The sequence below is a fragment of the Malurus melanocephalus genome, unplaced genomic scaffold, assembly GCF_030028575.1.
Source record: "Malurus melanocephalus ecotype Western Australia unplaced genomic scaffold, MMel_1.1 scaffold_88, whole genome shotgun sequence".
Taxonomy (NCBI): Eukaryota; Metazoa; Chordata; class Aves; order Passeriformes; family Maluridae; genus Malurus; species Malurus melanocephalus.
The window spans coordinates 1811210-1824075 of NW_026623320.1; the positions used below are offsets into that span (position 1 = coordinate 1811210).

The 12866-nt window shown below is 43.4% G+C and overlaps 1 protein-coding gene across 1 annotated transcript; it reads left to right on the forward strand.

Annotated features, from left to right (window-relative positions):
* Window positions 1-1300: 1300 nt before the first annotated feature.
* Window positions 1301-12754, forward strand: LOC130574733 (regucalcin). Its single transcript, XM_057368114.1, has 7 exons — window positions 1301-1399; window positions 1683-1896; window positions 4674-4856; window positions 6107-6322; window positions 7794-7925; window positions 11533-11687; window positions 12417-12754. Exons 2-7 carry the CDS (start codon window positions 1734-1736, stop codon window positions 12465-12467), a joined length of 900 nt encoding a protein of 299 aa, XP_057224097.1. The 5' UTR covers window positions 1301-1399; window positions 1683-1733; the 3' UTR covers window positions 12468-12754.
* The last annotated feature ends 112 nt before the right edge of the window (window positions 12755-12866 follow it).

Below are 12866 nucleotides of genomic sequence, written 5' to 3' on the forward strand. Positions count from 1 at the left end.
GTTTTTTWAAACTTCTGCATTCTTCTTTCCATGTTGTAAAATGGATAGAAAAAAAGGAGGGATTTGTGGTACTTTTTTTCCTGGATGTTTTTCCATGTTGGTTGTTGCTGCTAATTTGCTTGCMTCAGGTTTGAGATGAAATCCTATTTGTTGTACATGCAGCAGTAGGGACAGAAAAATTCATTGCTAAGCACAGAAGGAATACCATTGAAGCCTCTAAAACAGAGGTCTAACTGCTCTGGTAAGATGACAATAAATTAATAAATATTGCATTAGTTTATCAAAATAAGCCTACGTGAAACATGTGTTGGTAAGGTCATGTACCCCATGAACTTTCCAAATATAGCACTAATAGAAAAAAATGTGACCAAATGAAGCCTGGGCTGTGAGCACCTGCTTTATGAATAAAGGCAGCCAAATAAAAATATTTGACAGGATATAATTGCYAAGAGAAGGGTGTATGATAAGGATCAGACAAAATCTATTAAGAGGAGCTGTGTGGGGACTACCCCCTAAAAGACCATGCTGGGTGCTGTGYGGTCACTGGTGTGCAGTGTCCCTTGAGTAATGGGGCTGCTACAGGAGCTAGCTGGAAACCAGAGTCTGGAGTGGGGAGAGGCAAGTTTTGGTGCAGCAGAGTTAACACTGGTTTATGGGGACACAGCAGTGAGTTAGCCTGTGCCTGCTTTGTGCTCCCGAGTTTCTAGGAGGAGACACACAACACCTGAAGCAGTGAGACTGAAGCCACTTGACGTCACTGATCCAAACGGGCTTCACTGGATCCCAGTCAAAAGGCAGTATGGGATGGGATGGGATGCTGAAGAGGAGACCTGGGATATAAAAAGCACCCATTGCTTAGTGACTTGAGGCCTGGCAGCTGTAGTGGCCATAGCAGAGATAAGCAGGCACAACAGAGAACTCTATCTGCAAATTTTGATGCCAGCTGTTTGCCTGGTGCCTTTGCAAGTTGAGATTTTACAGCACGGGGCGTAAAAGAGAGACCACGCTGAAGGCCCGGGATTTCTGTATAACCAGAGCACTGCTGCAGGAGCTGTGAAGGATCCCTGGTGCTGGAAATCGGGGCCAAGCTTCTGCGGCCACCTACACCAGAGCACGAAGGCAGGCAGAAACCAGGCCTTTCGGGAATCAGCCTCTGCGAGCTGAGAAACCTGGCCACSGCGCTGGGAAACCTCTTCCCCCTGTTCCCTCTCGGGAGCGGGGTGCTTGGACAGCCGCCACCTCTGGCTGGTATTGCTGGCCGTGCAGAGAGGAGGATCCCGAGGGCCGGGCGGGGGGCCCGCCCCTGGCGAGGGTACCCAAGGAGCGGCCGCTTCCCCTCCCCAGCCCCGCTATAAGAACAGCGGCGGCGGCGGGAGCGCTCCTGCGCCGCTGGGAACAGGTAGGGCCAGGGCGTGCGTGGGGGCGCGCTTTGTTATTGTTATTAGTTRTTATTCATGTTTGTTATTGTGACTCTCCTCTGCCGGGCTCACAGGCACACGCGTGTGTGTAGATGACCCGGTGGCACACGCGGTGCGCCCCAGCAGCCGGGCGGGCGGGGGGCGGGCCCGCCGGCGGAGCGGCCTTTGCCTCCCTGCGCCCGATTCCATTTTTTTTTTCTCTCCCCTTTTATTACCCCTTCCCCCCTTTTTCTCCTCCCCCTTCCTTTTCCTTGCTCCCCGCAGGCCGTGGCGCGGCGGGGCTGTAACACGCAGTGACGATTCCCTCSGCRGGCCATGTCGTCCGTGAGGATCGAGTGCGTGGCCAGCGAGGGCTRCAGGATCGGGGAGTCGCCCGTGTGGGACGAGAAGGAGGGCGAGCTGCTCTACGTGGACATCACGGGCAGGAAGGTGTGCCGCTGGAGCCCGCTCACCCGGCAGGCACAGGCCATCGCCGTGGGTAAGGAGCGCTGGGAACCTTCGGGAGCTGCGGGCTGTCCCTCGGGCTGCCCCTCGGGCTGTGCTGCGTCCCTCGGAGCTGCACCGTGCTCACATCTTCTGGGAACTTTCACCTGCAACCGCGTGTCCTAGGCCGGCAGGACACTGGGGCTGTGTGCAGGCTGTTCACTGTGCACCTAGTCCTGGGGATTTTCCTTAGGATTTTGTGCCACTGGGTTATATTTGGTCTGTTTCTTTTCCCTGTGAGTTGTCCAAAACTCACTCTCTTTTGTTCCCACTTTGTTCCAGAGGTAAAGTTCTGCTGTTGGTGTCTGTAGTAGCTCTGTTCTGATTTGAATGATTTTTCAGTACAGAACATTTTCTGTATTGAAAGAAGCTTTCCGATAACAATTTAAGAAGTTGATACTTTTTTAAGGTAATGGCATTGCAGCTAGAGTCTCAGTGGTCAAACTGTTCCAGAAAGGAAGAGATATGCTGACCCTCATAGAGAAAAGATTGCACATTTACTGCAAACATTTGTGTGTCAGGAGACAGCTCCTTAAGTGGTTTCAGTACAATTTATTATTTTCTCATGTTCAATAACACTTGGTGAAAAAGAAATTTTCCTACCTCTGATCTGTTCATATTATTCACTCAAAACTGATCTGGGCTTATCTGCCTTTCAAATTACTGTAGTTGTCAGTTTTAAGGTGAGTGAAGGCCTGGCACTGATTTTGGAAATGTTGTTTCCAGAACTTACTTCCTTTTGGATCAGCTGAGGGAGTGTGCTTCTCCTGGCCTTTCCCCCCAGTTTGACCTACTCTCAAAGGAGCAGTCTTTTACTCATAGCCTCCCTGGAGATGTGGAAGGAAGAGCAGCTAAAGTGTCTCCTTTTTTTTTTATTGTGTCTAGTAATAAAATAGCTATGATTAATAGCTGTGCCTTTGGGAATGACATGATTAAAAGACAAAAAAAAAAAAAAAAAAAAAAAAAAAGAGCCCGAACAGCCAAAGAATGCCATGTGATCATAGTAGCAGGTTTCCAAAGTGGAAACTAAGAGAGAAATTACTCATTATGAAAGCTTATAGAGAATTACAAGAACCCCATGGTTAGAAACAACTTCAAATGCCCTTTTAAAATCCACAGGGGAAACACGGTAACTGCATAACTGGGCCTGGCGGGGAAACCTTATGGTCAGTTTTCCCCTGCGCCTAAAATGGTACTGCAGCAAATCAATTCATGTGGAAACTGCTTTAACAAAGCCSTCTGGGGTCACAGCAGACTGAGCTGGGTGCATGGGCTGAGACACTCCTTGCGCTGTGTTTGTGCAGTGGCTGTGTCCTCATGCACCTCTTTCCTCTGGGGTGCTTTGTCAGGAGGATATGGAGCTGGTATCGTGGCTGTAGGGACACCTGGATGTCCAACACTTCCAGTGGACAGCTGTGCTCGAGGGCTGCTCCTCCCAGGGTGGCAAGAATGCCCTGGGTGCTGCCCAGGTGGAAGGACTCCTCTGAGCCATGGCTCCATACGTTCTGCTGGGAGAGCTAATGCAGGCTTGCAATCCCATATTCTGCTAGGAAAGTCGCTATTGCTAATACAGACAGAAAATAGCTTTTTTTGGTGTGGTTACTGGCAGCAGCAAAATCACTACATGTGGCAGGTGCCAGATGAGGGGACTCTGCTRCCCTCTGTGCTGGCATGGGAAGAAGAAGTGGCACCCACTTGCCCAGTGTAAATGAGCCCACAGCACCAGCAGCCTCACCCCTAGAGCTGAGCTTGTAGTCAGGTGTGCATCCCCAGTGCTGGGGGCAAATAGCATTTGGATTTCTGTCACAGTGGCACTGCTGCCAGGACTCCAAAGGGAAAGGGCATCCTGAGCCCTTGGCAAACAGCTGGAAAKGAGCAGTTCCTCTTGGCACCCAGTGGTGGCTGGTGGTGTTTTGAAGAGTTTGTGAAATATTACCTAATTATATCCCTGCAAAACTATAAATACAAGAAATGTTTCAGTTTTAAATTAGAAAATTAGTGATTAGTCCCATGTACAGAAAATACTATGCTAGACTTTATTGCCCTGTTTGAAGTTATTATTCCTTACATTGCTTCTGATTGTAGGATTTTACGGAAATGTTACCTTTGCATTCACTGGGGTTTTTTTTACTAATTCCTTTATAATAACCTGCAATTGAGGTTTTATGCCTAATGGCTCAAGTGAGTATAAACGAATCATGGAGTATTTACCAGTTTTCTCTTTTGTTTTAGCTCTTGGGAAGCTCTGCCACTCCTTGGTGTGTTTTTGGTGCTGCTGGAGGCTTGTTTGAGCTGCACAACAGAGTGGTGCAGGGGGTGTCTTTCCTGCCCACTGTGACCTGTCCCAGTGTAGAGATTCTCTGCCTCCATCACTGCACAGCTCATTTACGCAGGAGCTGGGCTGAACAAACACCGTTGCTCTAAAGCTCTTGTGGCAATTGATTTTTCTCTTGAGGAGGAGGGAAACCACTCAGTAACCTGTTGTAAAAAGCATATGTTCCTGTGCCCCTTTTTATACTTTTTTTTAAAAAGCACCTAGCACAATTAGGTGCTGCTAATGATTATAGCTTCTGGTAGCAGAAGTAATAGTAATACTCAAGTGCATGTGACATAATCTGTTTCTATGTATCTAAGCATCAGTTTTGTTGGTAGAAAAGTGGTTTGTTTCTTTTGCCTGTGATTTCACTGAGTTCACTTTGCATGTCTAAAGCGGGCAGAAAAGAAATGTCAATTCACAGCATATCCCACTTTTCAATTTYGCCCTGTTTCTAGATGCTCCTGTGAGCTCCGTGGCTCTCCGAAAGTCTGGGGATTATRTCATCACCGTAGGAACCAGGTTTGCTTCTTTGAAATGGAACGAGGGGCTGGTAACCACCATTACTCAAGTGGACAAGGATAAAGCAAATACCCGATTCAATGATGGGAAGGTGGATCCTGCAGGGAGGTATTTTGCAGGTATGCTGCAGGCATTTCCTTCCCTCTGCTTCTTGCTGGGTTTTGGTGATAACATGCAGTGATCTGTTGTTAAGTGGTGGGGAATTTTTTTTCTTGTCTTCAAACAGTTTAATCCCATTTACAGATCTGTTTRTATCACCTGGGCACTATCTAATCTGGACTATTCTGTTAAAAAGAGGCCGACTGTTCATAGCCTGGCTAGTTTAAGATTCAGGCTTTGCCTTCTCCCTGTCAGCTGCTTGTTTTGAATGGTGGAAGGGTGCCAATAGAAAACACTTTTCCAGTGAGAAATTTATTACAWTATGTGGTTTGTTCTTCATGAGTCAGAATTTTATTTCTAAAAACTAAGTGACTATTCATCCTGAAGATGAGAAGGCTCAGGACATCTTACTTGTATGTGTAAGTATGTGATAGTGGAGTGAGTAAAAAAGATGGAGCCCAGATTCTGCTCAGTGATGCCCATTGAAGGACCAGAAGGAGTGGGCACAAACTGAAATACAGCAAGTTTGGTGTGAACATAAGAAAACTCTTTTGCTGAGGGTTATCAAACAGCGGAACAGATTGTCCAGAGTGGAGTTTTCAGCTGTGGAGGTCTTTAACACCCAGTATTGGTGGGAGGAACCCGTGGTGTCTGACCCTGCTCTGAGCAGGGGGTAATCCTGCATGATCTCCAGAGKTKCCCTCCAGCCTCAGCTGTGATCCTGTCCTCCTGTTTTTTAAAACACCATTCTGTGCTTCTGCTGTGCCATTGCATCCCCAGGTTTACCTTAATTTGCATTTACACAGTCTCTTAAGAGCCAGTCTCGACTGCCAACTTCAAACTGCAAAGATGAGATTTGCTTTAAAAGAGGCATTAGTGTAAGACTCATTCTAAGGGAGGAGGTATTTTTTTTTCCACTCTCTCAGCTCCACAAGACATTAAAGATTTGTTGTAARTTAAATGCTGACCACACCTGTCTTTTATATATGAATGACTGAATGAAAYCTTTTGCAGGAATCATGCCCCATACCATTTCTGCCACGGAAATGTTCAACAAAAGAACAAAGGCTGGGTTTTGTCACCTTCTGCTGAAAGCAAGCACTTTGGAAATCCACCTTTTTGTTTTGCTTTTAACTCAGTTTCTTCCTCAAATTTCAGAAGCCTCCCTTCTATGTTGGCAGTGTGATCATCATCATAGYGAGGGGCTGCCACCAAAGCTGGAGGAGAGTCCACACACTGAATCTGTTTTCTCTCCTTTGGCTCTGCACAGGTACAATGGCAGAGGAGATTCGTCCTGCTGTGCTGGAGAGACACCAGGGCTCYCTGTACACGCTCTTCCCTGACCTCTCAGTGGTGAAGCACTTTGACCAGGTGGACATTTCTAATGGGCTGGACTGGTCACTGGATCACAGAACCTTCTTTTACATTGACAGCTTGTCCTACTCGGTGGATGCCTTTGATTATGACCTCCAAACTGGAAAAATTGGTATGAATGATTGCATTCTAAAGTAATCGTTTGTGCCTAAAGATTGTGGTGTTTGTTTACGCTCTGGTTATTACAGAGACAATCAGAGCTTTGGGAGCACTTACCCAGAAACCTCCTTAGAGCAAACAACAGAAGCCATAGTAACATCTGTCTGTGCCTGCGTAGGCTYCTGGCTCAAACCAGTCAGGGTCGTTTGGTAATACTATAAAGTATTTAAATTGYGTGGCAGTTTGAGTAGTAATCTGTAGTACTGTTACTAAACATAGGGCATATCTGATCTTGCATTGTCCTTGAAAAAAGGACAAAGTGTATCTCATCTGTCTGTTCCTGTRGCTGCTGGCAGCACAGGCAAAGTGGCACCAAACTTACAGTCTTGTGCAAAGCTTCTGCCAGCTTCTCTAGATATATTTTCACTCTTCACCCTGTTTTGTTTTTGAAAATGCTTTTAAATGAAGATTCAAGCAAGRCAACAACAGTAGCAGTAACTCAAAGCTTCCTTCATTAATTTAAAACAAAACAACGCCTTAAGGGCTTCTACAAGCTTGGGCAAAAGAAAAATTTCAGTGACTTGGACTAGTAATTTGCTTTTGAGCACACGGGCTGCAGTATTTTGCTTTGAAAGAACCCGGCCAATTTGATGTTTAGTTTTAAGACTCYAAATTTAACGTTATTTTGGATGTAGCACATTGTCCTAATGTCTCTGTGCTATGGCYTACAACTGAATTTTTCCTTAGGAAATAGGGTGTTTCTCCTCTCTCACTCATTCTCGCTCGCTCTCTTTTGTGGGCAGTCTGACAATCCCCAGGAGCAAAAAGGAAACTCATTAAAAATATTGCTACATATGAGAAACATTGAAGTTGTCAGAGCATAAAATAAACAATGTTGGAAAGTTTGGTTTAATTTTCTTTAATAACAGTGGATAAAAGTTCAGATAGAGTTGTTTGTTCTTAGGTTGATAGTATGTCTTTGAAACTGATGCTTTTCCTAACTCTGTGTTTATGTAAGCTCTCAGTTTATAGATCTGAAGGTCAGTTTTGTGTTGGAACAGTGATTATTGGCACGTTCCAGCAAACTGTTTGAAAAGAATCCAGCTGGACTAACCCATACTTGAAATGATTCAAACTGCTTTTAGAACAAGTAATTAATTTTATGACTATATCTAACATTAATTTATTCGGTTATTCATTTAATATGGTAAGTGGGGAACACAAGTGATGGACTGGAAATGAATGCTCGAAAAAAGGATTATGCTTTCAATGGATAGAATCTGATCCCCAGGCTTTCATGCTGAGAAACAACTGTCTCAGGAAACAAACAGGGCAGCAGACACAACCTATTTCTTTCATGGGAAACAAACTCAGGGCCTCAGCACAGCTTTTGGAAATAATAGTACAAATAGCTCTACTGGGCTGTGACTGATAAAAATTTTAAAAACTGTCTCACTCAGTTCTGTGGGTTTTCTACCCTGCAGGCAACCGTAGGAGTATATACAAACTGGAAAAAGAGGAGAGCATTCCTGATGGGATGTGCATTGACACAGAAGGCAAACTCTGGGTGGCTTGTTATGATGGTGGGAGAGTGATTCGCCTTGACCCTGAGACAGGTAAGCCCTTGTAAAAGATGGACTGGAATTTTGTGTTAAACAGAACAAAATAAACAAACCAAAAAGAAGAATTAAAAGAGTGAGAGGTRGGTTTTTTTCTCCCTCACAGAAATGGTATATCTGCTCTTTTAAAAACACTGTGCTTTTTTTGTCTTCTTTTTTTTTTATTATTTTAAATCATTTTATGTTTTAAACATAAAATTCTCTCAAAAATTACCTATGTAAATAAGTGTCCTTTGTTCCCAGTRTCTATTGTATTGGAAAAGGTAAAGATACTGAGATGATCATTTTGCTTGTGAATTGTTTGAGTTAGTATTCTCTTCCATCCTCCACATCTAAGACCAGTGTTTACCTTATTGATAAATGATGTAAATGAGTAAGCCATGAAATGGGAAAAAATGACAAGCAATTTTTGAGTCTTGTTTCTTCAGCTTAGTGTATTATTTTGTGCAGCCTACTGGATTTTATTACAAGTCCCACAGGACACTGATGCCGGCAACATTTTTTTTATTGTTGAAAGTTATTTACACGATCAATTTTGCAACGAAATAATTAAAAAATGTTTAATGGATTCCACAGCATTTTATCATCCCCACAGTAATGTCTTGGGTGTGCCCATTGTCTGAGTCTGTTGTTCATTGCTACTCTCATTTGGACTTCAGTGATGTGTCAGGGATGATTTACTCCGGGTAAAAAACACATGTAAAGCACTTAAGGCAAACTGAGCCACACTGGCTGCAAGGAGCCAGTGGGTGAGAATGGGAGAATGGTTTTGACAGATCCCACACAGCACGAGTTTGCATAATACAGCAGAAGAGCAGCCTCACTGGKATGCATCTGGAGTCTAGTAGCAGGCTCGGGGTTTTGTGGGACTGCGGTTCAGGGATGCCAGTGCCGATTCTGCAGTGCACAGCCGGGTCTGACACATGTGCAYCAGCCAGATCAGGCTGCAGCCTCACTTCTGACTGCTGGAAACCTTTACTTGAGGCTCAGACTGTGCTTTCTCCCTCACCTTTTGGTCTGTACCCATCCAAAATCTTGCCAGCCTGTGGGACTTCTCCTGTTCTGCAGAGTCTGCACCTCAGCTCTAGGAGAAGGAAGCTCCAGCTGAGAGACACCAGCACTGTGACTTGTTTTGGTGGGCAGAGCACTCCTTGGTAACATCCACCTTCTGAATACCCTCCTGGAGTGGTAGATTCAAATAATTTTTCCTCTCTGGTTCACTGTTTCTACCGTTTTCCTCCCTGACATTTTTTTTTCATCCCTTTCTCACCTGTTTTCCTTCTCCCTTTTGAAGGTGTTTTCCTATGGGAAAGCTAGAGGAAATCGCGTCCACAAGCAGATGCCTGGGGATAGTAAGAATATTGATGGCAGAGTACATGTCCCTAGTGCATTCCCAATCTTTAACTATGCTCACAGCTGGATGAAATAATGATTTGTTGGTAGTGTATTTCTCTTCCATGAGCCTGTCTCCCATCTCCCATGCAAAACTCTGCAGGAAAAACAGTGTTACGACATTTCACAGGATAAGTGCCCATGTCAAAAAGAGCCACCTTTTTTTCTGTGAATATCTCATGCTTACCTGCCCTCTCATGCTATAATTTTAAAGCAATATCTAAAATCTGCAMTTTGCTAAATTCTGAATGAATTGTAATTATTTAGGGAGATAACCCAGACAGGTTTGAAGAGAATTCTATGAAAGCCTCTCTTTTAACACACAATAGCCATTAAGTGTGGCTTGAATGGCTGTCAGCCGGTTGCAGATACATCCAATGATAAAGAGCTCATCTAAAACACGTGAGGGATTTTCAGGTTTCAATGATAACAAAGCCTGGACTTTGTTTTTAGGGCAATAGGACAAGGAAACTTGTTTGTTTGGCGTCTTTCCTGGGGGAAGGTTTTRCGGTTCAGGGTGAAGCTGCTTTGCAGGTCTAGGCTGCTTTAGCAGAGATGGCTGCTGCCTTTAGATTCAGGATGTGCTGCAGGGAAAGGCTGATGGCTGATCCCACGGGGTTTACAAAGGACTCAAAAGGGATGTCTTGTGTGTTGCCAAGTTTTGTTATACCTTCTGTTCACTTGGAGACCTGCTAGTTTTATTCTTTTAATTAGAATTCTAGACCTATTAAGGTTGGAAAAGACCTACTACCATCAAGTCCAACCATCACCCCAACATGGCCAAGTCCACCCCTAAAGTACCACATTTACCCTTTCARGGATGATGATTCCACCACTGCCCTGGACAGCCTGTTCCAAAACTTGACAACCCTTTCTGTGAAGAAATTTTCCCTAATGTCCAATCTAAACTTCAATTAAATATTTTATAGTTTTTTCTCATGGATGTCCTTTGATTGTATAGTGTCTGAAAGATTTGCTAGGTTTGTCTCTTCTATAGATATAAAGCACAGAGTAATACTTCAGGTGGATTGTAGAGCATCCAGGTRCAGATTTTCTTGAATCTCCAGGGAGAAGTTGCTCATCTCAGAGCTTTGTAAATGAAATCTTCCAGGCTGTTATCCATTGAGAGCACTCTCCAAGTACCACCGGGGTCTATTCCCTGTYTTTGGGACTCAAGCCTCTTTTCCTACAGTCCATATTTTTTCCCTTTGAATGCCCTTCCCACTCATTTTCTCCCAGACTTGGTGTCAGTCAATTTCTAGTGTTCCAACATGAAAGTCACTCTCCTGCTATTTCAACACACCACTAAAATTAGTTGCTGTAAGGGGACCAAGCCCTTTACATATGCAGTTGGGAAGGCAGAGAAATTCCTTACACATTTTGTAAGGAAATTCATGTGCTTTAGCATATTTCTAGAAAGAGAAAATTCACTTGTAGGTAAATAAAATAGGCATAATGGGAATAGGCTCTTATTTCCCAGAATTACCAGAAATTTTGGAAAAATGTGCTGTAAGATGCCTCAACAGCCTTCTTGTTAGGGCTAGAGGCGATCTACTCATTACCGTCTTTAACCATAGCTGTTTGTTGGCATAATAAACACGTACTATTATTTATGGTAGTGCTGGTTTCTTGTAARCGTCAGACATGTCCCATGATCCCTATTTAATGCCAGCTTGATTTGAAAGACTATTGAAATTTCAGGAAAAACTTCTAGGAATTAATCTTCCTTAACCGTAGGCAGTAGAGGTGTAGCAGGAGGTACGCCTCTGTCATGCTGCATGAGGTCTGCTCGCTCCAGGCTGCCTTTGTAGTTAAAAGTAGAAAAGTCAGCAGGTCTAGGGCGTGATTCATGTGACCTGTTTTAGAGAGGAATTCTATCCCATTTCCATTGACTGCATGGGCAGCCTAGATGATGAGCTCAGATACGTGTCTGTGCTGTGGATGTTAGCATTTAATTAGAGGACAAGCTGGGATTGGAGTGGGATTTGTTTGTGATACCTGAAACTGAAACTTGTCAAATGATACATCATCAACAACATGGTTTGCAGAAGTCTGGTTTCTCCCTGCCATGGTGCTCATCAGTCAGGATGGGACCTCCCCCAGCCCTGGTTCCCACTTCTGCAGAAAACCTGGTTCCACAACRGTTGCTTAATTTGTTTAAATTTCTTGTTGTAAGTAGACAAACAAGAAACATCATACATTTTTCCTTCAGGAAAAAGACTCCAGACTGTGAAACTTCCAGTTGACAAAACGACTTCGTGCTGTTTTGGAGGGAAGGATTATTCGGAAATGTATGTGACTTCTGCCAGTGATGGGATGGATAAAGAGTGGCTTTCACGGCAGCCACAGGCTGGTGGGATTTTCAAGGTGAATGACCCTTTCTTCTTTCATTTTAGAAGGCCATTTTTTCACTCCTGATTTTTTCAGTTGGGAGTGGTGGGAAGCTGAAAAAAGACACTTGTTAGAGCATTGGTCATACATGTTAAGCTATTGCTTGTATTTTTTGTTCCTGTTGCAGTATGAGAAAGTTAAATGCATTTGGAGATTTGAAGATATTCAGGGTGTAAGCTTTGTAACAAGGCTGATAGTGCAAATTTTCTATGCAATCATCTCTTTATACTTCTCCCTCTCCCAACATTGTTTGCGTTTTCTATTTATTATGGAAAGGATGGGTAAATACTTACATGTCTTAATCATTGGCAGATAAAAGCATCTGCTTTTATTTACCTTCTGGTTAATTATCACTAAGTTATCTCTTTAAAAATTTGTTCCACTGGGATTTGTTTTAAAGCCCTGCTCTTCTCTATGTGTGCATGCTGAAGGTTACACTGTGAGCTGCAGAATTAAGGCTTAGCAGTGTCTAAAGGAAGAGGCTTTTGGGGAATGGACTCTGGCCTGTGATTACTGGGCTTTAGAGAAAGAGCATGCATTGAAATTCCTGGCTGTGATGAGCTGATGTGTGCAAAACATAGTAGGATGTCAAGTTGAAGGACACAGTCCTTTTCTAAATTAAAGCATGTCTAGTTGTGTAAGGGAAGCAAGTGTCTGATAATGGTGAATTATCACTCTAATTTTTTTTTCTTTGTGTTTTAACAGATAACAGGACTGGGGGTGAAAGGAGTTCCACCATATCCATTTGCAGGTTAAATGAACAGAACCGATTAGAGAGGGCTGATGTMAGCAAGACAAGTCTGAAGATCTTATTCTGATATTCAGCGTCTTTTGATTTGAAACCGTAACACCATTATAATATTTCATCAGGAAAGGATTAAAAACTACTGAAATACATGGAATATTTTAAAATGGATTTTTTTTCTCCATTTAAACTTACTTTAAGTATGATGGTACTTTTTCTACTGTGCTAAAAAGGTTCTCATCCTAATAAGCTACTGTTGTAATTCTATTTTGTAATTAAATAATATTTTAATACCTTTTTATTGTGTATTCTTCTGCCTGATTTGCAACTTACAGTATATTGTTTTACTGATTAGATGACTTGTACTGTCTCTTTTACATATTTTCAAAGTTACTCAAGGAATGCCCTTT